Here is a 22,537-nt window from a genome sequence, read left to right on the forward strand (position 1 = left end):
AAAAACTGCAGGAGGCTATGGCAACCCCAGCAAGTTTAAAATGTAAAGGGCCACCTGTCCTGTTCTGAAAGGATGCTCATGGGCCCCTCCAATATCTCTACTCTTTTCTTTCTTGAGACAGGGCCTATTATATATCTATGGTTGTCCTGGCACTCCCTATGTAGATCGTGCTGGTCTCAGACTCCCAGAAATCCTCCTGCCTCTGCCTCCTGAGTGCTGAGACCAAAGGCATGCACACCCACTGCCTGGCTCAGTATTTCCACTCGATATTACACTGAACAAAAATGTTGAGGATATATATTCTCTCCAATTCTGGTGGTCTCCAAGCTGCCATGGGTAAGGTTAAGTGTCAGTTCCCAACCCCTTCATCCTATGCAGTCAGTGATGCTGAGTCTCTACGATTAGTTTCCAAAGGACAGCACTCAAGTGACAAGTCACTTGACCTGGCTGCCGTGCGCTTGCTGACAGTGTAAGACTGAAGGTTGTAGAAAACCTGTAACTTACTGGGTGGATGATGGGAAACTTGCTCAGCCACAAATGTTACACAGTTCTTAGAAACCCAGGGAACTGGCCCTTCTGAAACGAGCTCCTGGAAGCAATTGTAACATCAATTTTAGAACTTTTTAGATTAAACAGGACGATGCAGCATCTCTTCTCTCTCCTGGACACACACATTTCCATTACAGCACTTAACTGCTGCCAGTTAGGGATTTGTAGTTTTCCTGACACTAACATTCTTGAAGGAGTCAGGTACCTACTGTGAGGGAAGCTATCAAGCCAGGCCTGGCACAGCTATCCTTGAATGCACCGAACACTTGCGCCTCTGTTTTCAGTAAGGACTACAAATTAATGTGCGTGTTGGAAAGAAGATACAAGGAGTCGCATTTTCTGCAAGATTATTATGGGCCAGGCACTATGGACTGGGGAGTTTTCCATTTTTATTCCTAGAAGCTACATGGTCAACATTCTTTGTTGTTGGTCTCTGGCTGCAAAACAACTCTAAATAGAGCCCCAGACCAGGGCGATGGTTCAACAAGTAAAGACCCTTGCCACTGGACACTGATCAATCCCTAACACTCATGTAAAAAATGGAGAGAATCCACCAAGTGGTCTTCTGACCCCGACATCTGCCATGCACCCTCCCCACACCAATAAATAAATAAACACATGAATATCAGAGCTCTAGGTTAGTTCTAGGTCAGTCTTCTCTAGCCCACAGTCCTCTTATACAGCCTCCTAAGCATCCAAACACACTAAACTATCAGAATTCTCTAGCAAGTGCCATCCTCAAGTGTCACTCTGAAAGCTCCATTCTCACACCCAACAGTCTTAGTTCATCTTGGCTTATCCCTTCCTTTGCCAGTAAAAGAGCTGCAGCTGCTGGGTACAAGGACATATCTCTGACTGTCTCCTCTTTATGGGCCCCACTACTCACCCACCTACTCTAGTTTTTATAAAAAATCATTACAATGATCTTTTCTCAAAGCGAAACTGAGACCCCACTAAGCCACAAACATAGCACTATGGTGTACAAGGCTGTCTCAGTCTGACTTAATGCCTACCCTAAGTCATGTTGCTTCTCTTTCGCCCTCCTACCACTTACAGGAAACAATATTCTCTGCACAGTGAACAGCTGAGATCACTGCCTTCATCTTTATTGGATCTTGATGAAGTGAATCTTAAATTATGTCACGGTGTAAAATAATTGAAAACGGTAACACTGGCCGCCCAGAAGGCTCAGCTGGTAAAGTCGTCTGCTGCCAAGACTGAGGACCCGAGACCACTTCCATGTCCAGCACAGAACTGCCTCCTGAACGCTGTACTCTGACCACACGTTTATGGCACATACTCATCCACAGTCACAGAGATAAAGACACACACACACATACACACACACACACACAGAGTGGGGTAAGAACTCACTGCGTTCTCTTCAGTATCATTTGGCAACGTCCAGTGACACTGAAAGATCTCTCCCAAAATAGGATTGTAAGGCTTTTTGGCCACCGATCCTCTCCTTCCTGCATGGAAGGCCGAGAGGTACCATTTCACAACCTGAACCATTCGATCCCTGGGATCCTTCTGATCACTAATGCTGAAAGAGACAAGACAAAGGTGATGTTCTACTTTTTGGCAGGATGCACACTGAATGATCTACTTTGAGCCACATAGACCATACTGTGGATACAATTGGATACCAACTCCAGTTTGACACCAAGGCACAACATACCTAACTAATGCATTTACCTCAGTGTTTGGTTAGAAGACTCCAGCAGAACTGACACCCAATCAGAACACAGTATCTCCTCATCCTGAGCACCCCCTGCATGCTGCATGCCCTCCTGAGGTAAATACTCCTGCTAGTTTCTAGGGTCACATCTTTGGCTTGTTCCAGGACTTCATGCAAGTCAAGTGTGCTGCTTCACTGACAGAGACTCTCTACACCCCAAACTGTCAACCAACAATCTAATTGCTTAGTTTTAGTCTGTCTCCATCTACTTCTTTTGAGTAAAAGATTACAGGTGGCTTCTGCCACCACACTCAGCTGGTCTAATTCTTATGGTCAAAAAACACTGTAATGCTTATTTTTAATTTGTTCAGATATTCTATAGGCTGGTTTTCTTTGTAAATTTATTTTTTATATTTTATGTATTGGTGGTTTGCTTACATGTATGTGTACCACATGCATGCCTGGTGCAGTGGATGCCAAAAGAGGGTGTTGGATCCCCTGAAACTGGAGCTGCAGATGACTGAACTACAGATGTCTGGGTTCTGAGAACCAAACCTGGGTCTTCTGGAAGAGTAGCCAGTATTCTCCACCTCAGAGATCTCTCCAGCCCTTACTGATTTCTTGGGACAGCTCTCCAGTCAACTCTGGAGGGACTGGCTGGTGTGGGGGTGGTGCTGGCAATCATGTGAGGGCTTCACACAGGTTAGAAGATCACCTTACTACTGGGCTACACTCCAGGTCTGTTGCATTTATCTTGGAGCTTTATGTATATGCACACACATATACACAAGTATATAAAATGAAAGATGAATTTATCAAGAAAAATATGCATATAACATGTGCATGTATAGATAGATAGATAGATAGACAGACAGACAGGTTCTTTTATCACTACAAATTGTCGGGGCTTATATTTCTTGTTTGTTTTGAGACAGGGTCTCATTCTTTAGCCCAAGCTGGCTTGGTGCTTACTTTGTATGCTAGTTGGTCTCTTAACTTACAGCAATGCTCCTGCCTCTACCTTCCAAATGCTGGGGCTACAGGACATTTACCTTCCTTGTTCCTTTGATACTAAAGCAGCTAAAGCAACGTTGCTCAGAGCTTTACATGGTGTGGAGGTGTGAATAAGAGCTCACATGCTTGAAAGCTTAGTCCCTGGCTGATAACTGTTCAGAAGAGTTAGTGTATCCATGTTGGAGGAGGTGTGTTATTGGGGTGGGCTTGGGACTTTCAAAAGCCCATACTGGGCTCAGTCTCTCTGTCCGTCCGTCTGTCTGTCTGTCTCTGCCTGCATTAGGATGTAACTTTCTTAGCTACTTTTCTGGCAAGATACCTGCCTGCCAGCACACTCCCCACTGTGGTAATAGTAGAACACCTCTAGGAAACTGTAAGCAAACGCCCGATTAAATGACTTATAAGAGATGCCTTGGTCATGGTCTCTTCACTGCAACAGAATAGAGACGAGGACACGTGGTAACTTCCCCCTTTGCTGAGGTGTTTAATGTGTGGGGGGGTGATAAATCTGTATGTGGTGATGTCAGGTGTCCTTCCCTGACAAATCCCTGCTCTGTCCCCACAGGGCTAGGGCTAAGGCATTGTGAGCATGCCCTGCTTTGTATGGGTGCTTGAACCCAGGACCCTATGCTTACTTAGCAAGCGCTCCTCCTCACTAAGCAATCTCCTCAGCCCTCGGAGTGTGGTCACTTTAATGTTTATTGTTTGCAATGCTAGAGATGAAAAAAGCAAAGGCCTCGTGCTTGTTGGGTGCTCATGCTACCACTGAGCAACATCTTCACTCCTAGCCATTTAGTTGTAAGCAAGCAGCGACCAAATGGCGCAACGACGCATTTTACTTTTTATTTTTAATGTAGTTCAGCGACTGTTGTCTTCTCTGACAGAAGATGTGTTCTACCTACATGTGGAAGTCACTGACACATACCAGTTAACTGAGATTTTCTTCTACCTGTCCGCTTTGTTCTTGACTCATTATTTACTCTTTCTTCCTTTTTGGAGTTAATCATGCATTTCTAGTATTCCATTTTCTCTGATTTATTCATGTTTTAGTTGTACTCTTAAATTCTAAAGTGGTTCCTCTGAGGAAAACAAACTTTAAATTTCCATAAATAAAAGCTACTGTTATGAAGCACATGATACCCCCTGACAGCAATACCAATGAACCTCCTCTGTCAGTGATGCATTAGATTTATCACTGTCATAGATCTTTAACATTTCTGCACTTTGAGAACTGGTTACATAGTTCTCTTACGTGTTCTCTGGCTCTCTCCTCTCCCAACCCCTGCTGCTGTTAGCTAGTATGTCCATCTACTAAGAAACTCTGGTGATGTGCATTTGGCTTCAGAAAGCTTTGATCCTCCGAAACAAAGAATGTAGTCAGAGAACATCGACTTTAATATTTATTTCCTGCTACTAGTAAGGAGCAACGAGCCCTTGTCAACTCTCAGTGTGATTTCTTTGCCTGTGCATGCAGCTCAGACCACAGGCTTTAGTTACAACTCATGATTCAGTCTGTAATTGGACTTCCAAACTTTTCCTTTCTTCAGGTTGTAACAAGTACAATCATAGGTGCTTTAGAAAGGTTTGATGAGCAAGAGTAAGTGAACTTCAAGTAAGTTCATAGCCTTGCCCTTTGAAACTCTAGTTATCTGCCTATTAATAAACTCTAAAGTTCTGTAGGTGACTGACTTGCTGGCCTACTAACTAACTCCTCAGCCACATGACCCAAGCAGCATGCTTTCAGAAGACTCAACTGCCTAAACACTTGAGAGGATGCAGAGGGCCCAGCTGTGCTACCTGCACAAAAACTGCAGAGCAGCACCATCTTTAAGGATTAAACCCATGATACTCGATCAGTTACCTCACAAACAGGTCTGGGTGTGCGAAAAAGTCTGCATACATTTCTAATAGAGATCTTCTCTCAAGAATAAATGTTGGAAGAACTACCTGTAAAACAGACAACAGACGTTTGACTTCTGAGGATCAAATTCCATGAGACCCAGATTCCATCCACACTGCTGAGAGCCCCCATCCATCCCGTCACACCCACCACAGGCCCCAGTTAGCTTTACAGAACCATTTCCCAAGATGTCCCAGACCAGATTTCCCACTGCCTGCCCAGCAGGTCAGAAATTAGAGGGGCTCTGAACGCTTCCATGTTTTGTGTGCAAGCCTCTGTTGTCCCTGTGACACCAGCATTTATATCTTATATGAAATATGACAAACATCACACAAGACGTAAGTATTCTGGGGTCCAGCTGAGGGAATTTGCTCTGTTTGGGGAACCAGGAAGAAGGCAGCTAAAAAACAATTTATTGAGCTGCTTCTTAGAGGACGACGGTATGGCTGTATGTAGTAGAGGTGACACAGAAATAAGACATGAAGGTGGTGCAGGGGACAGTTGTCCCCTCCCCCAGAAAGAAACACAAAACCAGAGTGTGACAGGCACTAGCCTAAATTAGTATGGATCCCATCAGAATCCAAAGTTTTAATTTTGAGTAGATCTATTCATTCTGGAGGGCATGAACCTAAATATGGTGAGGTTGGCAAGGATTTCTCACTGCGGTTCTCAATCCTTACAGCCCGCCCACTGTCATCTCTGAGAACTACCTTTCACTCGTCCACAGAAATGCTCAGTGCACTCACTACACACACACACACACACACACACACACACACACATACACATTCACACACACTCACACACACACACTCACACACACACACACTCACACACACACTCACACACACACTCACACACACACTCACACACACACACACTCACACTCACACACACACACACACACACACACACACACACACAAGACAAGCAGAACAGAGGATCACTCGGCTCCTCTATGAGCACTCTCCCACCCACTCAGCCACACAGGCAGGAGGGAATGCGGCGCCGTGTCTTACCTTAGTGAGGTCCATCCCAAGCCTGACCTGTGATAAGAGGTGCATGATAACGCTCTTGTGCTCCTCCACTGACCCCGCCTCCCCATCCTCGTCTCGGTCGTCATGAGAGTCAAAAAGATCTACAATACAACAGCTTGTCTCAGGCGCGTTGTAGATTGGAGGTGTCCTGCCACTACTGCAAACATTTCTAAGGAAACAAAGTTCCCAGAGGCTCCTTACCAGCATCACTAGTGCCATTGGACATGGAGGAATTCAGTGACTCTGTGGTGTCTGGGCGTTTTAAGCTATTTCCGGAGCTGCTGTGTGTCAAGACTGAGGCAGATCCCGAAGAACTGAATTAAAAAAACAACAACCAACAACAACTGTGAAACAGGAGAGCAACATGGAAGGCAGATGATGCAGTTACTTGAAATCAGTAGAGAGATGGCAGAAAAAGCCAGACTCCTACACACAGCTACCTGCACGCATTCTACACTGAACCTGTGCACAGGATGAGTTCAACCGGCCTAGCTGAGGCAGTGACAGAGGCAGGAGATCTCTGCCTTTGCAGCCAATCTGAATCCTGAGTTCACCTCTGTGGAGAGCCGTTTTGGCACCTCTGAACAGTTGATGGCAGAGTAATCTTATTATCCCACGACATTTTGGAGCAGGCCAAGGCAGGAATCCGGCCTCAGTGCTTCGCCCCGTAAGATACGTCTGCATCTGTAGCCCTAGGGCAGGTTCTAAGAATAAGGAAGTACGTCTACGTCTGAAGCAGGGCCTTTTAGAAAGCAGCATAGGGAAGTACATTTGATGCTCCAGGCAGTATCCTTAGAAATGCAGGGTGGATTTTGGAACGTTGGCACTGCAGTATCCATTCTTGTCTCAGACCTTTTCACCTGACCTCCAAGATTGTAACTCATTGGATCCCTGTCTCAGAGCAGTTGTTACCCATTTTTGCATGTAATTAAAAAGAGAGGACAAATAAAAAAAGCTTCGCTTCGGCCAGGCTTAGGCCTCAAGTCTGGCCAAAGTCATATTGCAGCTTTAACTAACTTGTCTTTTTCTTTCAATCCACGCTCCGGTTCAGGGTGGGCCTCTAGAGAGTTCGAGCTGGTCCCAGACGAACTTCCTCAATTCTTTGTGCACATGGAGATGAGCCAGTGACTGGCAACCTTCTAAAAAATGGCAATAGTCCAAGCTGGGGGCTGTGGAACACACCTATGACCTTCAGCATTTGGGATGCGGAGGCAAGAGAATTGTTTTGAGTTTGAGGCCAGCCTGAGTTACAAGAGTATGACTCTGCAAAACTCAAAACAGCAACGTAATCCATTGTAAATTTTGGGTTCCTGTCTTTATTTTCTGAGATCCTTGAGCAAAGTCCACAGAGGATTAATACTTTTTCTCAGTATTCAAAAAAAGTAAATTTGAAATAACATTTTAAAGTATATTATTTTTACAAACATATTTGCCAATTTATTGGCATAAAATTATCTTTATGAGCAGGTTATGGTAAAAATATTACTTTATGAACAGGCTTAAGAAGATCTAAAAAGAACCTCTAAAAATTATCAATATCTACCTAAGAATTTTTATATAAATTAAATAACCAACTGGGCAAGCTAGAACAGACCTTTAATCCCTACACTTGGGAGACAGAGTCAAGCCACCTGTGAATTTAAGGTCAGTTGAGTGTATATACATTGAGAATTCCAGGTCAGCTAGGGCTATATAATACCTTGTCTCAAAAAAAAAAAAAAAAAAAAAAAAAAAAAATCCAAGGGCAAACAATTATGTAAAGTATAAAAATATAAACCAAATTTCTCACAATACAGACAGAACCAAGTCTTGTTATAATCTTTGTGAACAATGTACATTGTCGACTCTAGTTAAATAGTTTATTCTGTTGTCATTTTCTGATCTTTAAAAATACTTCAGAGCAGAAATGATCAGCAAGCACAGGGTGCTCAGCACTCCTGGCCCGGCAGTACACTGCCTCCCACCAATGCCCAGCTCTAGGTCAGCAGATGGTTCCAACTGTTGCTTCTATAGATCACCCAGAGCACACAGTTCATGTTTCACCCCTATTGTTAAACACCTAAGAATGAGAGATCAGGACTTGTCACACAGCCTGTATACCCTGTTAGTTTAGCTAGTGGCCAAGGGCCTTGTCTGGCCCCCACTATTCCCACACTCCCAGATGTAGCTCTGGATAGCACAGCTTGTAAGCAGCCCAAGCAAGTCTAATCATTTGTCCATTCACATGAATTCTTACTAACACTGAGTTAGAACCATCCCTTCCTCTATTCAAAACCAACACTGAGTAGCTGAAAACTGACCAACCACTTCCCTACTCACTGTATGAAACTACCCAAGCATGGACAACCAAACTTGCACTCATTAGGGATAGCCTAGAATCTCACACCAAACACACAGCCCAGGAAAGAAGTCCACATGTTCAGGTCTCATTAAGAAACACAAACAATACAAAAGGTCAAGACGGTCTATATCCCCTGGATCTACCAGTCCTACAGAATTACCTAGATGAGCCCTAAGGCACAGAACTTACAAGAACAATCATGAACTTCATCAAAGAATCCAAGGAGCTTAATGAAGATACAAATAGCTCAATGAACTTCAAGAAAACACAAGCGTCAAGAGAAGGAAATAATAAAAGACATACTGAAGAGAATCTAAATAAAGACAAAAATCAAACCCCCAATAACCCAATGAGACCACTCAGAGGAGAACCTTAAAAGTCAAATGGAGCAAGGGGAAGATAAACTGTTAGGAATTGAAGACTGTTCAGGGCATGTGAACAAAGAATATGAAAAGCTAAGACATAAGCACATGTAGGGAATGTGAGATGACATAAAAACATCGAATATGGGTCCAGAGAGATGGCTCACAGATCAAGCTTGGTTGAAACCAAGAGCTGTGTGACTGGATTTAACATCCAATCCATAGTGAATTCATGTCTGATACTGTAAATATATCCAACTATCTGTGGCCAGTGAGGCCATAGAACGGAGAAGAACCTACTACTGCTGCTTTGCCAAACCACCGTACTCTCTAACTGCATATTGCATATTCTTATAAGTAGAGGTAAGTATATCTCACCTCTCATCAAAAAGTGTCATTTTGTAGTAGACAGACAGCATTACAGAAAGCAAGTGACCCGGGGTGCCCCCACTGGGGTTGGGGTAGAAAGATTTTAAAGTTAGAGAACCAGGATGTGCACTGCAAAATTGTAATATCTCAATAGCATGGCTACCTAACAAGCATTAACAGTGATAACACCAGTTGACATGCCACTGTGGATGGAGGAAATCTGAGCCTCCTCTAGATGAAGAGGCACAAGTAATTTACAATTACCAAGAGAAGGAGATTCGAGTCTTCTCCAGGGAGAGCCCCTGATGCTTATCCAATACCCTGACCAGCCTTAAGCACATACACAAACAAGCAACAGTAAATAAACTCAGCAGGCTGGATTTACATATTTACTCATATAGAGTATATATGAAACTATTAAAGAAAAAGTTCATGAGTTTGAGAAATGGAAAATGTAAAAACAGCATGGAAAAAAAATTACAGGAAGGGAGGAGGGATTAGAAGAGACAAAGAGCAGGAGAAAGAGAAGAGCCCACCATGTAAAGCCAACCCTATTCATCTGGCTCCTGCCCCTTCCTCCCGACTCACACTCCAGGTGTTCATTTATACCTCATATAAGTTACTTTCCCTCGACTTTAAAAGCTGAATTTTTCTCACTAACACGAACTTCACGAGCCAACAGTTTGTTTCCTGTGAGTCACTACAGCAGATGAACACCAGTTCCTATTTCATGTGCACACTTAAAAAGAACAAAATCAAAGTCCTACACGTTTCTCCCCTCACCCCCAACCTCTCTTTCTCTCTCTCTTTCCTCCTCCTCCTTTTGGTTCTCCAAGACAGGATTTCTCTGTGTAGCCTTGGCTGTCCTAGAACTTTGTAGACCAGGCTGGCCTTGAACTCAGAGATCTGTCTGCCTTTGCCTCTTGAGTGCAGGGATTAAAGACATGTGCCACCATGCCTGGCACTACATACAGTTCTTTCAACGCCTAAGGCTTGGCTGACATATAGCTTGCAGTTCACATATAACCTGTCCCAGGTTTATCTTGCTGCACAAAGTAAAACTCAAGCTCCATCAATTGCACCAACTTCCCTGAGCAGGAAAAATGCCCAGCAAAAACAAAGGTAAGCATCTCTCTGAGAAGCGCAAGTAAAGTGAATGCCTTCTATGAGCACAATTCTGACTTACACTGCTCTCATGTGAATCCTCACAGTGGCTCATCCACACTGAACTTACTGTTATCCTCATTTTATCAATGAGGAAACTGGGAACTGCATAGGAAAAGAAAGCTGACCAAGGCCATTCAACAGAGCAGATTCAGAACTCAATGTATCTGAGGTTCTAGAATTCAGACACCTGAACCATAGCAACCTGCCTGTACACAGAGGCCGATGAGCCTTTCACCATTAGCTAACATTTAAGTGGTGGCTGAAAGCCTTTTCTGTACATCGTAACACACCTAGCTTTCATTTAACGCAGTAAAACAGGCCAAACATTTCGACTGAGGAAAAACCCATCAGCAGGATCAGCCAAATCTTCACGCTCAGTATCTCACATCCTGTGCTTCCCTCCATCCCAGGGACCACCACAGGGAAGGTCACCTGAGCTGCTTAGTTGAACTGAATACCAGGTTTTATCTCCTCTTTCTACCTGTAGTCTAGCTTCTCCTTGACACTACACACTCTTGGGCACCTAAAATGCAGACCTGGCCAGAAGCTGCCAACATTCATGGGAAGATGGTCAGAATTCCTAAAAGCTTAACAAATAAAACAGCGTGTCTTGCATGTCAGTCATGTCAGTCATACTACATACACATCGATCAAGCACTCTGCCCTCCATGCGTTGGGGTGGGGGCAGGGGCACAAAAGATTTTATTTGTAAGGACTGAACTAACTAAATTTGACAGCCTATCAATAAATGAACAAAGTAGTCTACAGTAAGAGGACTACAAAAGAGAAATGCCCAGCAATACAAAGGAAACGAGCTAGTGACACATCAACACAAGGTTAGCACGAGGGAGCCTCAAGGTGAAGTGCTGTTAAAAGGAAGCAAAGTGTCTGCTCTGTGACCCAAGAATACAACATTCTTCATCTCCTTTTTGTTGGTACTGCTGCCTGCCCCACCTCAGTGCTGATTAATGCACGCCAGGCAAGCACTTAACCACTGAGCTACACCTCAGTCCTGTTACATTCTTTAAGAAGAAAGCCGTCTAGCAACAGGAAAGAGATGAGTGGCTGCTTGTGGATGAGAAGATTGCTGGGAGAAAGGACAAAGGGACACAACAGAACTCTGAAATGGCTGTGCTCCCGAGACAGTGATGTTCATGCAACGGCATCCATTATGCCTGGGGGAGGGGGACAAGACACAAGAAACGCAAGAGAAACATGATGAGCAGATAGCAATGCCTTGTATGAAGCAGGGTTTCTCATTACTGCCTCTTAGAATGAAAAGGAACATCTGGAGCCGACTTTCACTTTTAATTCTTACCTTCTCCATCCTGACCCTGACATTGGAAAACTCTGGTCTCTATTGGCGGTTTGTTTTTGTTTCTGCCTTTGCCTGTATTGTATTAGTCCTTATTCATAACAATTCATATGGGCAGTGGGCATAACTAAGCTGTTAAGTAAATGCTTACAAGGCCAAGGGCTCAATTTCCAGCACTAGACAGCAACCATGAACCCCAAACAAAACAAGGACTGAAGTGTGAACAGTACGAAAATGCTCACTTCTGCTTATAGAACTGTTTTAAATCAGCTTCGCCCACTAGGTACTTAGTAGTTTATGGGTTTTTTTGTTTAAGTATAAGCAAAAATGTGTTTTCCCCTCTTTCCTTGAAAGGTAGTTAGTAAACTAAATGCAACTCCTGCCTTACTTTTCACTTACGTATACTTTGGGGTATATAGGCCTACAATACTGTGGAGGTTTTACCATTGAATAACATGTTACTTTTGTTTGTTTGAGACAGGGACTCATCACATAGCCCTGACTAGCCTGAAACTTGCTATACAAAGCAACCTGGTCTGGAATTCAGAGAGACTGGCCTGCGTCTGCCTCCTTGGTGCTGAGATTAAAGGTTTTGCACACCACACTCCAGGCTACTTTGAAAAGGTTGCAGAGAACCCCACTGAGTAGGCATGATTATTGCTGCTCATAGACACATTACTGTCTTTCTTCAGTCGCTCCTATGGTTAGAAAGCCATACCACCAGCAGCTAGTTGAATACTTAAGCTATAGGATCAGTGTCCACAAGTGGAACTGTCGGGCTAAGGACAGCACTTGTGACCATGATAAAGATTACCCTCCCTCTTCATGCAATCTGCTCCAAGTTTTCTCCACCAGAATGAACCAGGTCACTCCTCACCAGCAGGGCTGGTGCACACCATCTGAATTCTTGTCTATCTATTAAACAGTACCTCAAAGTACACTCAATGAATCATTAAGAAACTGACAGCTAATTTTGCATTTAAATATGTATATTTATCTGTGTATCTTCTATTATCCTTTGCCTGTTTTTCTTATGTCTCTAGATGATCATTATGTGTTGGAGAAACACATACCTTTGTCCATATGAAGTGCCAGTTTGTCACCATGTTTTCAAATGTTTATGCTGTTCTTTCTGTAGTTAGAGCTTACTGCCTACTTTCAGTTGTAGGTTCTGGTCTTTGCTATAATGGATGAGCTCATGTTTCTTCCATATTTCTAGACTGCGTTCCACCAGGGCATTGATGTCACTCAGGTGGTTGTTCCAGATCCCTCATATTTTAAATATCCCCTCCAAACCAAAGAATCACCATCCAGTGAGATACAAGTCACCAGTAATTCCTGTTTTTCCAGTGCTTCAAAGCATTGCTAATGCAGTACCTGAAGATGTGGGTCAGTCTGTCCGTGTCATGATCTGACTTGCAGATCCTATCCATCAATGTTTCAAATTCCATCATACAAACTTACACACTCCAGGCAATGGTGAGCACAGGCTCCCATCCTCAGGGTTTTCCATAAGGCTAGCAGGTAAGGACGAAGTGCCGCTGGTCACTCAACCCACATACCTTTCCTACAGGGTTCAGCTTGTCCACACCTTCCTCGTCTCATCCCCATTCCGGTTCTCTAACTTAACCTCATCACACCTTAGAATCACGTTCTCACTCTTCTCTGGGAACCCTCCCCTCACTCAAGACGGAATGTGTCCCATGGTTTCCTGTACATAACCACAATGTATGCTATGGTATGAACATTTATGTAGTTATACATGTGTGTAAGCTTATGTGTATGCATAACCCTACTGAGCAGAAGAGGGCACTGAATTCCCTAGAACTTAAGTTACAGGTAATAACTTACAGATGTAAGCTGCTGTGTGGGTGCTGGGAATTAAACCTGGATACACTGGAAGAGTAGCCAATGCTCTTAACCCCCAAGTTCTCTTACCAACCCCGTTCCTAAATTCTAATGCTGAAACTTGAGTTACCAATGTGGCAGTATTAAGAGGTATAGCCTTTGAGTGGCTATCAAGTCAGGAGACAGTAACTCTGGTACACAGGATGAGAGGCTCCAGAGATCTGTTCTGCCTTCCACCACAAGAGAACATTACCAGATGGTGTTACCTGTGAAACAGAAAGCAAGCCTCCTACCACAAGCAACTCTGCCAGCACCCAGATTTTGGGTTGCACTATGAGAAATAAAATCCTAGTATTTATAAGCTTCCAGTCTATAATCACACAAAAAGACTAAGACAGCACACCATGCATCATGGATATATATATTTCCCCCAACAAACTGAGTTATATTCTATCATTCCTCCACCCAATTCCAGCTTATAGTTGTTAAATATCCTCATTCCTATACAAACATATATAACGTGATTTGTTCCTGATGGTAAAGCCACTACAGAAATATACAGAGCTAATCTAACATTACCGGCACATCATCATAGCTGATGCTATTGATTCAGTTTGTATTATTAAATCAGTACAAATCAAAACTGTCACAGAACTGACTTTGCTCAATAAGCCTTTATGAGGCAAGAGAGTCACTAACAGCAGTCTGAAGACATCTTTTCAAATTTGAATGCACACATTATCACATACTTACTCTATTAAGCGCTTTGGGGATGAGCCACTTTGATGGAATTCATCAGCATCATAGAACTCATCTTCACTGCTAGAGTAAGAGAACTCTGGGACTGTATTTGGAGACAAGTTGACATGGCTGGGAGGAGTGAGACTGCTGCTAGGTGGTGAGTTCCCACTGCCTACGAGTCAAAAGTTTTCAATTAGGGAGATGGGCCCACAATAGACCTTTCGAAAGTCATGACTGAGTTTGGTCAACTGATAAAATTCTCACCATACATATTTTTTTAACCAACAGTTAAATCAGACAATAAAAATATGAAAGCTAATTGTGATCCAGAATGGGGAATCAGCCTTTTTATCTCTATTCATTTTCATTTTACAGTACTGAACACTGGTTCCAGGAATTCACAAATACTAAAAAAAAAATGTTCTCCCACAGAGAAATCTCCACTGAACAGTAACACCCACAAGCCTGGATACAACCTTTTTTAAAAAAAAAAAAAAAAAAAGGAATAAATTCTGTATCTCCACTCTGCAATTTAAGATCAACTTGTGTTCTGTAGTAGAAAGGGAGTTCTTTTGATTGCACATGGCCAGCATCCCACAACAGACCAGTACTAGTAGGAGCCAGAGCTCTATACCACACACTTAGATACCAACTGCAATGGAAATGCAACACCACATGACTGCGAGATGCTGCTTGGACACCAAGCATAATCAGTCTTCAGGCCACTGATCATGAAAAACCTTTCCGCAAAGTCATGGGTACACAGCACCCAAGTCCTTCCTAAACCTAAGTCAGGTGCACATGGGTCAGAACGAGATAAAACAGAGCTACTAAGGGAAGCATGCAGGAAAGGAAGACCGAAAGAGCATCTTCTAACAACAGAATCTAACTAAAGAAGGCAGAATTAATGGAGAGACGGAGGAAAGGACTATTGCCTGGTCTCTGCATGTTTGCTACACTGTCCAGCAATGAGTGGGAACAAAGAAATGTCAGGGAGGGGAGATCCGCTTACTGACTGATGGCTGTCAGGTTATTTGTAACTAATTTATCACAGATGCCTTTAACACAGTGCCAAAGAACCCAAGCATGATGGTGTGTGCCTTTGCTCCTAGCAATTGGGAGGCAGAGTTAGAATATTTCTGTGAAGTCAAGAACAGTGTGTATAGCTAGTTATGGGCTACCCACAACTACAAAGAGATGCCCTGTCAAAAACAACTAGTAAGAAAAAGACAGCAGTAGCAGAAGCAAATGAAGATCGACCTCTAGACTCTTAGTCTGTTCTTGTTTTCATTGTGTATCTTGGTTAAGTTAATAAAATAAACCAGCCAGCTATCCTTTGTAACAGGTTCACAGAGATCCCTTTTAGACAAATGGCTTGTTCCCTAAAGTAAAGCTTATTGTAGAAACTCTGAAGGTAACCTGCTTTGCCAAATCATTCTCTCTGTTCTTCAATAGCAAAAACAGGGACCAAAGAAACTCTTGTTGGAACAGGAAAAACAGACCATGAATCATAATTAACAGGCAAACTGTGTTTGTGACTGTGTAATGGAAAACACAAGAAAATGGAAGTGAATGTAACCTGCAAGCCCCACTATTAGGATTTCAACATGATAGACTTTTTAAAGGAAATATTTTTTCTATGCTTGAGGAGGAAAAAAAAGATGGAGAATGTAGGGAAGTTAGAATGAAAACAAAACCAACCATAAACTAACTTAATTTTTTAATGTCCTTAAATCTATCTTTCAAATGTTAAGATACTTTATAGTACCTTCATCAGAAATGATTCTCAGAAGATACCCCTCGCCCTCTGAAAATATTTTATATTAAAACTGGTTGACATACAGAAATGTCCCTCACATTTTCACTTACTAACCAGTTTTATGTATTTCCAAGTGGAGAAATTTTGGCCACTTTACAATTACATGGTATACGTAATTACATCGTATGAAACAAATGAATAAACAAAGCTCTTAGGCTATTTTTTTCTATCTGTAGCACTGGCTGGTCTGTAATTCAGTATATGCATCAAGCTAGCCTCAAACTTGCACAATCCCCGCTCCACCTTCCCAATGCCGGCATGACAGCCGTGCACCTCAACACACACTGACAGGCTCTACTTTTAAGCTAAGGTATGACAGAAGTCATGAAACACAAGAGCCAAAAAACCCTTAACCTCATTACTAAGATTACTTAGTAGTATTTCACAAGTAAGAGAACTACTGTTGACTCCCATTTTTTTCTTCAAAATTTAGAAGGCATTCATGTGGTTAAATATGAAAAAGCCCAACTATAGCATTACTCACTGCCCCAAAATTTAGTATGGGCTAAGGTCACATGATTGTTTTTTACTGTAACACAGAAAAAGTTTCACCAAGGAAGTATCTGTGTACTGACAAGAAATGCCAGGGTCCTACCTGCTCAGCAGGACCTATAGCCTTTGAACTTCCTTATTTAACAGAGTCAAAAGTTATCAATTCTTATCCTTGAGTCTGGTTCTATAGTTAACAGGATACAAATTTAATTAAGTTGAAAACAAGAAATAAATCTAGTATCTAATATCGGTGTAGCCCTATATATCAGAGGTAAAGTTGACTATAAATAAAATGTGAATTAAAATGACAAATACACAAAATTGACAAAAATGAGACACCAAATGTTTCCAAGAAAGCACACGGATCAAGGTGAGTCGGTGACTCACTGCCCCTCCTAAGAAAATACTGGGACCGCCTATGCAGTGGGCAGACTGCTGATGACTGCCCAGGTAGCTATGACCTAACTGGGTAAGCAGGGGCGTTCTAGTTGTCTCTGCTGTGAGAGCCAGCCACAGAAGCAGGACTAAGTGACACTGCAGGTGGGCACACGTGCACGTCGACAGGGAGCATCACCTGCCTTCCTGCTTCCAGTCTTTGCCTCCTACACTGTCAGGCTCCTTGTCCATGAGACAGTGTGAGTCTCAAGTGAACTATTTACTTTTTAAAAAAGATTCAATCAGAAGCCAAAGTAGAAGGTACACAACAAAACCCTGTATGAAAAAGATTAAATTATAATTACTAATATCCTTGGCTCAATTACAAAACTACCCACTTTAAGGAGGAACTGCAATTAAAACTAAGTGGTTGCTAGTGTCAGCAGCAATTACAGTTCCTCACCTTTTCCCAAACAGTCTCACACATTAATGGAAAATTGTAAGAAGTAAAGGTTGCCCAGATCTGTACCTGTACTATTTGGTGTTGGAGTCTGATGATGTCCCAAGGTAGCTAACACAGGTCCAACAGGTAAGGAAGATGGACGCTGCTCTGACTTACACAACTGAGCAGGTTCTAGGTTTGAATATGTGAAATAAGTTAGAATAGCCCAACATATACTCAACAACTTCAACTGTTTGGAATATAAAACTCCTAGATATGAACTTTCCTACAGTGATTAAAATTCATGTTTCTCTTTATGACCTTCCAGCCTCTCAGAGTCCCTGACACTCTCTGCCTCAGCAAAGCCAGCCAGGGCAGCCAACACCCAGCACAACAATGCTTATGAAACTCAAACCACATAGCGTCAGAAACAGTCCACTCCTCTCACTAACGCTGAGTAATAGCAAGCTCGTTTTCCGAAGGAGTAGAAATTCATAAAAGACTTCACTGGTGTCTTTACGAAGGACTTCACTTTATACAACATAATCTTCGGCTTACAGTCATCCGAGAACACAGAGACATATGGTGCAACTAACGGATTTTTGATAAAAGACCTTACTCAGCTCAGGCTAGCCTCAACTCTTGGGGATCCTCCTACCTCAGCCTCCTACACGTTGAGATCATAGGTATGATCCAATATGCCTGGCTTTTGTTAATTTTATTTCCTTTAAATTGTATCAATTATTCTCTTCTCAACTGGTAAGCAGGCATCTTATGCCTCGTACACATTCCCTTTCTCATTAATGTCCACTGTGGTAAAATATTTATATTGTTCAGAATTATAGAGTACCCCACAATTACATACTAGGTCAGCAGTATCTACTTTTCTTGGCATCTATGAATTGAGTCACAGAATCCAGTCCTACCAGTGGACCTGCTATGCCCTCTACCACCTCTAAAAACCAAACTCCTCCCTTCTACTTCAAAAACATCACTCCCAGACACGTTCTTCTTCTTCCAGCTCATTTTCACCTATATTATTTTCAAAATATATAGATACTCTAGGATTACTGTGATTATCAAATTCAGTTTTTCATATCTATTACTCTGTGAAACATGGTTCCAAATACAGTACCTGGAGGTAAGACAGTCTGGGAAGGCATTGTGCTGATCACGGGTTCCAAGGGACTAGGCTGGTATATTGCATCTACAGGATTAATAGTACTCTGAGATGAGAAACACAGCAGAGTTATTTTTAATTAGATGTCCTTTCATGCTGACCCACCCAAACAAATAAAATGCCACATTTCTAACAGCAAAATCCATAGGATAGTAAGTTGGTCAAAATGCAAAGGGAAAATGTGTCTTTTTTTTTTTTATACAGATGTGTTTAAGAGTTTCTCCCAATAGAGCATAGAAAGTAAGAAAAAAATGATTGAATCACTGTCACAGAAGGAAGTTAAATGAAAAACCTGCGAGGTAAGAAAGCCAAACAACAACCTCAGTTTAACTCGGCACTCCCAACTCTTACCTCACCACAGCACGTTTACTAACATGGCACCAGTCACCAGACGATGGTCTGAACCGTTTCAACCTCATCTCCTGGCCCACCACTGTGCAGCACATAGCACCACACATCATGTCTAATTATGGCACCTGGCTATACACTCCACCACGTGCTGCCTTGGATTAGGTAGTGAAGAAGCCTTTCTTGAGGACATTTTGGGGCTGGGTGCTCAAACATGTAATGGCAACATTAGGGCAAGGACAAAAATGTAGATTTCTGATTCCAAATCAAGAAATTATCTGACAGCATGATGTACCTTAAACCAAAACTCCATAGCTGACTCACATCGTTCTTTAAAGAGGGAGGTAGTCTGGGTGAATTTATAATGATCAATTAATTGAAATGATTGATTTTGAGACAGGGTATTGATTTGTGGCCCAAGCTGGCCTGGGACTCACATTTCCTGCCTTAGCTCCCTTCATGTTGTAAGTATAGAGTTTCTAGTGTTCATGGTTTGTTTAAACAAGATCTTGGCTACTCAATGACCCTCAATTGTCTCCACAAAACCTTAAAAACAGCAACATAAACTGAGACCGTGATAAAGGGATTTCTTTCTTTTTAGTATTGTCATTTAATGTCTAAATTATTTTCAGGATATCAAAACACTTCCCTATTTTAAAAAGCTATTCAATTTGATTTTCTTAAATTAAATAATTTGAAAATAAGAATTCTGATTCTAGTTACCACAGATATTAACTGAAAACCGCAGGACAATTAAAATGGCACCATGAAAACAACCCTTAATAAGCAAGCATCTAGCAAAGTGAGTTAGGGAATGCACTGAAACAGAGACCTTTAATTTCTTTAATTAAATTTCTTGAACTCCTTAAGCCTCTCCTCCTCTCTGGGCCTCAGTGCCCCCCACCCGCTGTGGATAAAACATGGTAAGAGCTTGGATTATAGAGCAGTCATTTTCAACTTGTGGGTCATGACCTCTTGGAAGACGCCCATCTCCAAAAAGTAGTTACATTGTGATTCATGATAGTATCAATATTACAGTTATGAAGTTGCAACGAAAGTAATATTACGGTTGGGGGTCAGCACAGCATGAGGAACTGTACTAAAGGGTCCCCAGCACTAGGCAGGTTGAGAACTACTGTACTAACTGATTATTGACTGATGACTCCATGTTCAAATCTGGAGTTAGTCCTGGCAACTTAGGAAGCTCTGACAAGCCCTGCAGCTGTTCTGAGAATGAACTAGTTCCTGGTGTGGCACAAAGCAGGAGCAAAAGGACTGGGCTGCAGCTGTGGTGGAGTACTCTGCCAGCATGCATAAGACAGACCCCAGGACTGTAAGCAAAACTTAAACTAAGGAGAAGTTCCTTCACTAACACTCTGATCCACATGAATGAAATGTATTAAAGAGTCCAAGAAATAGCTTTTAGAGTCAGGGATTAGAATTGAACTTTTTAGGTGAACTCTTTTCTTCCAGGTAAAATATTCTAATATTAGGCTTGTCAAATAAACAAAATTTTACAAAAGCCTTTAAACTTCTTTGCATTAAAAAAAAAATCTTAAGAATTTTGTCTGATCTGCTGACACTGGTTTATAATCCCAGTGACTTGGAAAATGGAGGCAGGTGGATCCCAGGCTCAAGGCCTATGAAAGCTCACAGAATGAGTTCAAGTACAACTTAAGTGAGATCCTGTTCTAACATAAAAAAGTAGAAACGATGGCTGGGGAGCACAACTCGATGGTAACGAGCTTGTCTAGATATGTAAAGCCCTAGGTTCAATCCCCAGTACCACAAAAATAAAAATAAATAGGATTTCTAAAAAATAGTTTAAAAGTCAGTGTTTTGGACTGAGCTCCTTGGCTAGGCCTCAAATGCAGCAAGCCCAAATGGAGTCATCCAGGGTCGGTGCCACCCACTCAAACTAAAATGCCAAGGAAACAGGCAGATGCTGAACCAGGCCACTTACTCCTCTTCAGAGGAAATTCAGGTTTGTCTGAGTCTGCTTTGATCAAGATCATAAGAACACTAACTAGAGGTTGTAATCTGTGGTCCATGTCCGAGTCACCTTGTAAAACTCACTGTGTATGACACTGTCCAGCAGGGCTCATCTGCTTAAATAAAGTCCATGACTCACAGACAAACTAGTTAGATTAAAAAATACCACCTTTTCTTATTTTGATGAAATAAGAATTGCCTATGTTTATTTTAAGCTACTGGTAAATTTCAGCTAAAAAAAAAACCCAAAAAACAAAAAAAAAAAAAAAAAAACAGTCATTCTACAACTTCCTTTTAAAAGGATGTTTATACAACAAGTAATCCTCAGCTGTAATCTGTGGAGACATTAATGAATCCATGCCAAAGCAATGTGTAAATAAAATAGGCAAAGTGAGCACAGCTGCTGGTGTGTCTACTGTCCCTTAGGACATACAGAAGTAAACTGTTCGGGTTTGTTGTACATGACAATACTAGGAGGGGAGCAGCTGAGTGACTTGGGTCTCAGGCAGTGAGAGGCAGGACTCCTGCACAGCTCTCAGCCAGCTCTCAACTGTTATGCAAAGGACTACAGTTTCAGAACAAATTTTTCAAATTAGTTTTCTATAAGTTTAAATTTTTGAACCTTTCCGATGTTCTTAAATTGCAAAAGATCAAATGTACATGGTATGCTTTCTAAAAGCCTGCATCTTTTTATACACATGAATTAGTCTTTGAGGGAAAAGAGATTCAAAGGAATCAGCCTTGATTTGCATAATTGTGTTTTGGTAACCATAACTCACACTCGGCCCCCGAGGCTGCTTCAGAAAGAGGCCACCCTCTGCTACATTTATACCATGCACCAGTAGTGGGCCACACCTCCAGGGTTGACACTTTGGAGAGAGAAAGAAAAATCCCAACATATTTCATTCATATTTCAAAAATGATTCCTTTATCTTCTAAAAGATTTTTAGTGTATTTAAAAATTTTTATGTACACTGGTGTTTTGCTTGCATGCATGAGGGAGTCACATCCCCTGCAATAGGAGATACAGTCAGTTGTAAGCTGCCATGTGGGTGCTGTGAATTAAACCCGGATCCTCTGAAGAGCAGCTCAGCTAGTGCTTTTAACCATCTCTCCAGCCCCCTAAAATAAAGATTTTTAAAAACTCATAAAGAATATAATTGTTTCCTATTTCAAACTAGATGTAAAATCAACAAGCTCACCCCTCCCCAGTCACAATAAGGTTGTCAAGGTTCTAATGTGTTATCTCCAGATCTTAGAAAAACTGACGCTGAGCTTTCAGGATAAAGAGGCTGCTTACTGTTTTAAGAAGTTTGTGCTTCTCTCTTGAGATAAGATCTCTTGTAGCCTGGGCTAGCCTTAGACTCCCTAATGTAGATGATGAACCCCCAATCCTACTGCCTCTGCTTCCTGAGAGCAAGTATTACAGCTGTCACCATTACATCTTGTTAATGTTGTGTGTGTTGGGGGGGGGGGGGGAGCTTCATGCATGCTAAGCAAGAACTCTCAACTGAACTACCTCCACAGCTCTACTTTAGGAACAGTCAATAGAAGTCATTAAAACT

At 42.1% G+C, this 22,537-nt stretch overlaps 1 protein-coding gene across 9 annotated transcripts in view; it reads right to left on the reverse strand.

Annotated features, from left to right (window-relative positions):
* Positions 1 to 22,537, reverse strand: part of OSBPL9 (oxysterol binding protein like 9) — a gene marked incomplete at its 5' end in the record, with an annotated part of 126,082 nt that overhangs the window by 4,256 nt on the left and 99,289 nt on the right. For 7 of the 9 annotated variants that reach the window (XM_080921597.1, XM_080921596.1, XM_080921599.1 and 4 more), the window contains 8 exons: positions 505 to 589; positions 1,924 to 2,095; positions 5,106 to 5,191; positions 6,164 to 6,282; positions 6,383 to 6,495; positions 14,337 to 14,496; positions 17,540 to 17,644; positions 18,588 to 18,678. In XM_080921597.1, the coding sequence (XP_080777723.1) occupies positions 505 to 589; positions 1,924 to 2,095; positions 5,106 to 5,191; positions 6,164 to 6,282; positions 6,383 to 6,495; positions 14,337 to 14,496; positions 17,540 to 17,644; positions 18,588 to 18,678 (931 nt within the window). The remainder of the gene's footprint in view (positions 1 to 504; positions 590 to 1,923; positions 2,096 to 5,105; positions 5,192 to 6,163; positions 6,283 to 6,382; positions 6,496 to 14,336; positions 14,497 to 17,539; positions 17,645 to 18,587; positions 18,679 to 22,537) is intronic. The other 2 variants (XM_080921601.1, XM_080921600.1) reach the window with 1 other exon arrangement.

The sequence above is a fragment of the Micromys minutus genome (genome assembly GCF_963924665.1).
Source record: "Micromys minutus genome assembly, chromosome: 9".
Taxonomy (NCBI): domain Eukaryota; kingdom Metazoa; phylum Chordata; class Mammalia; order Rodentia; family Muridae; genus Micromys; species Micromys minutus.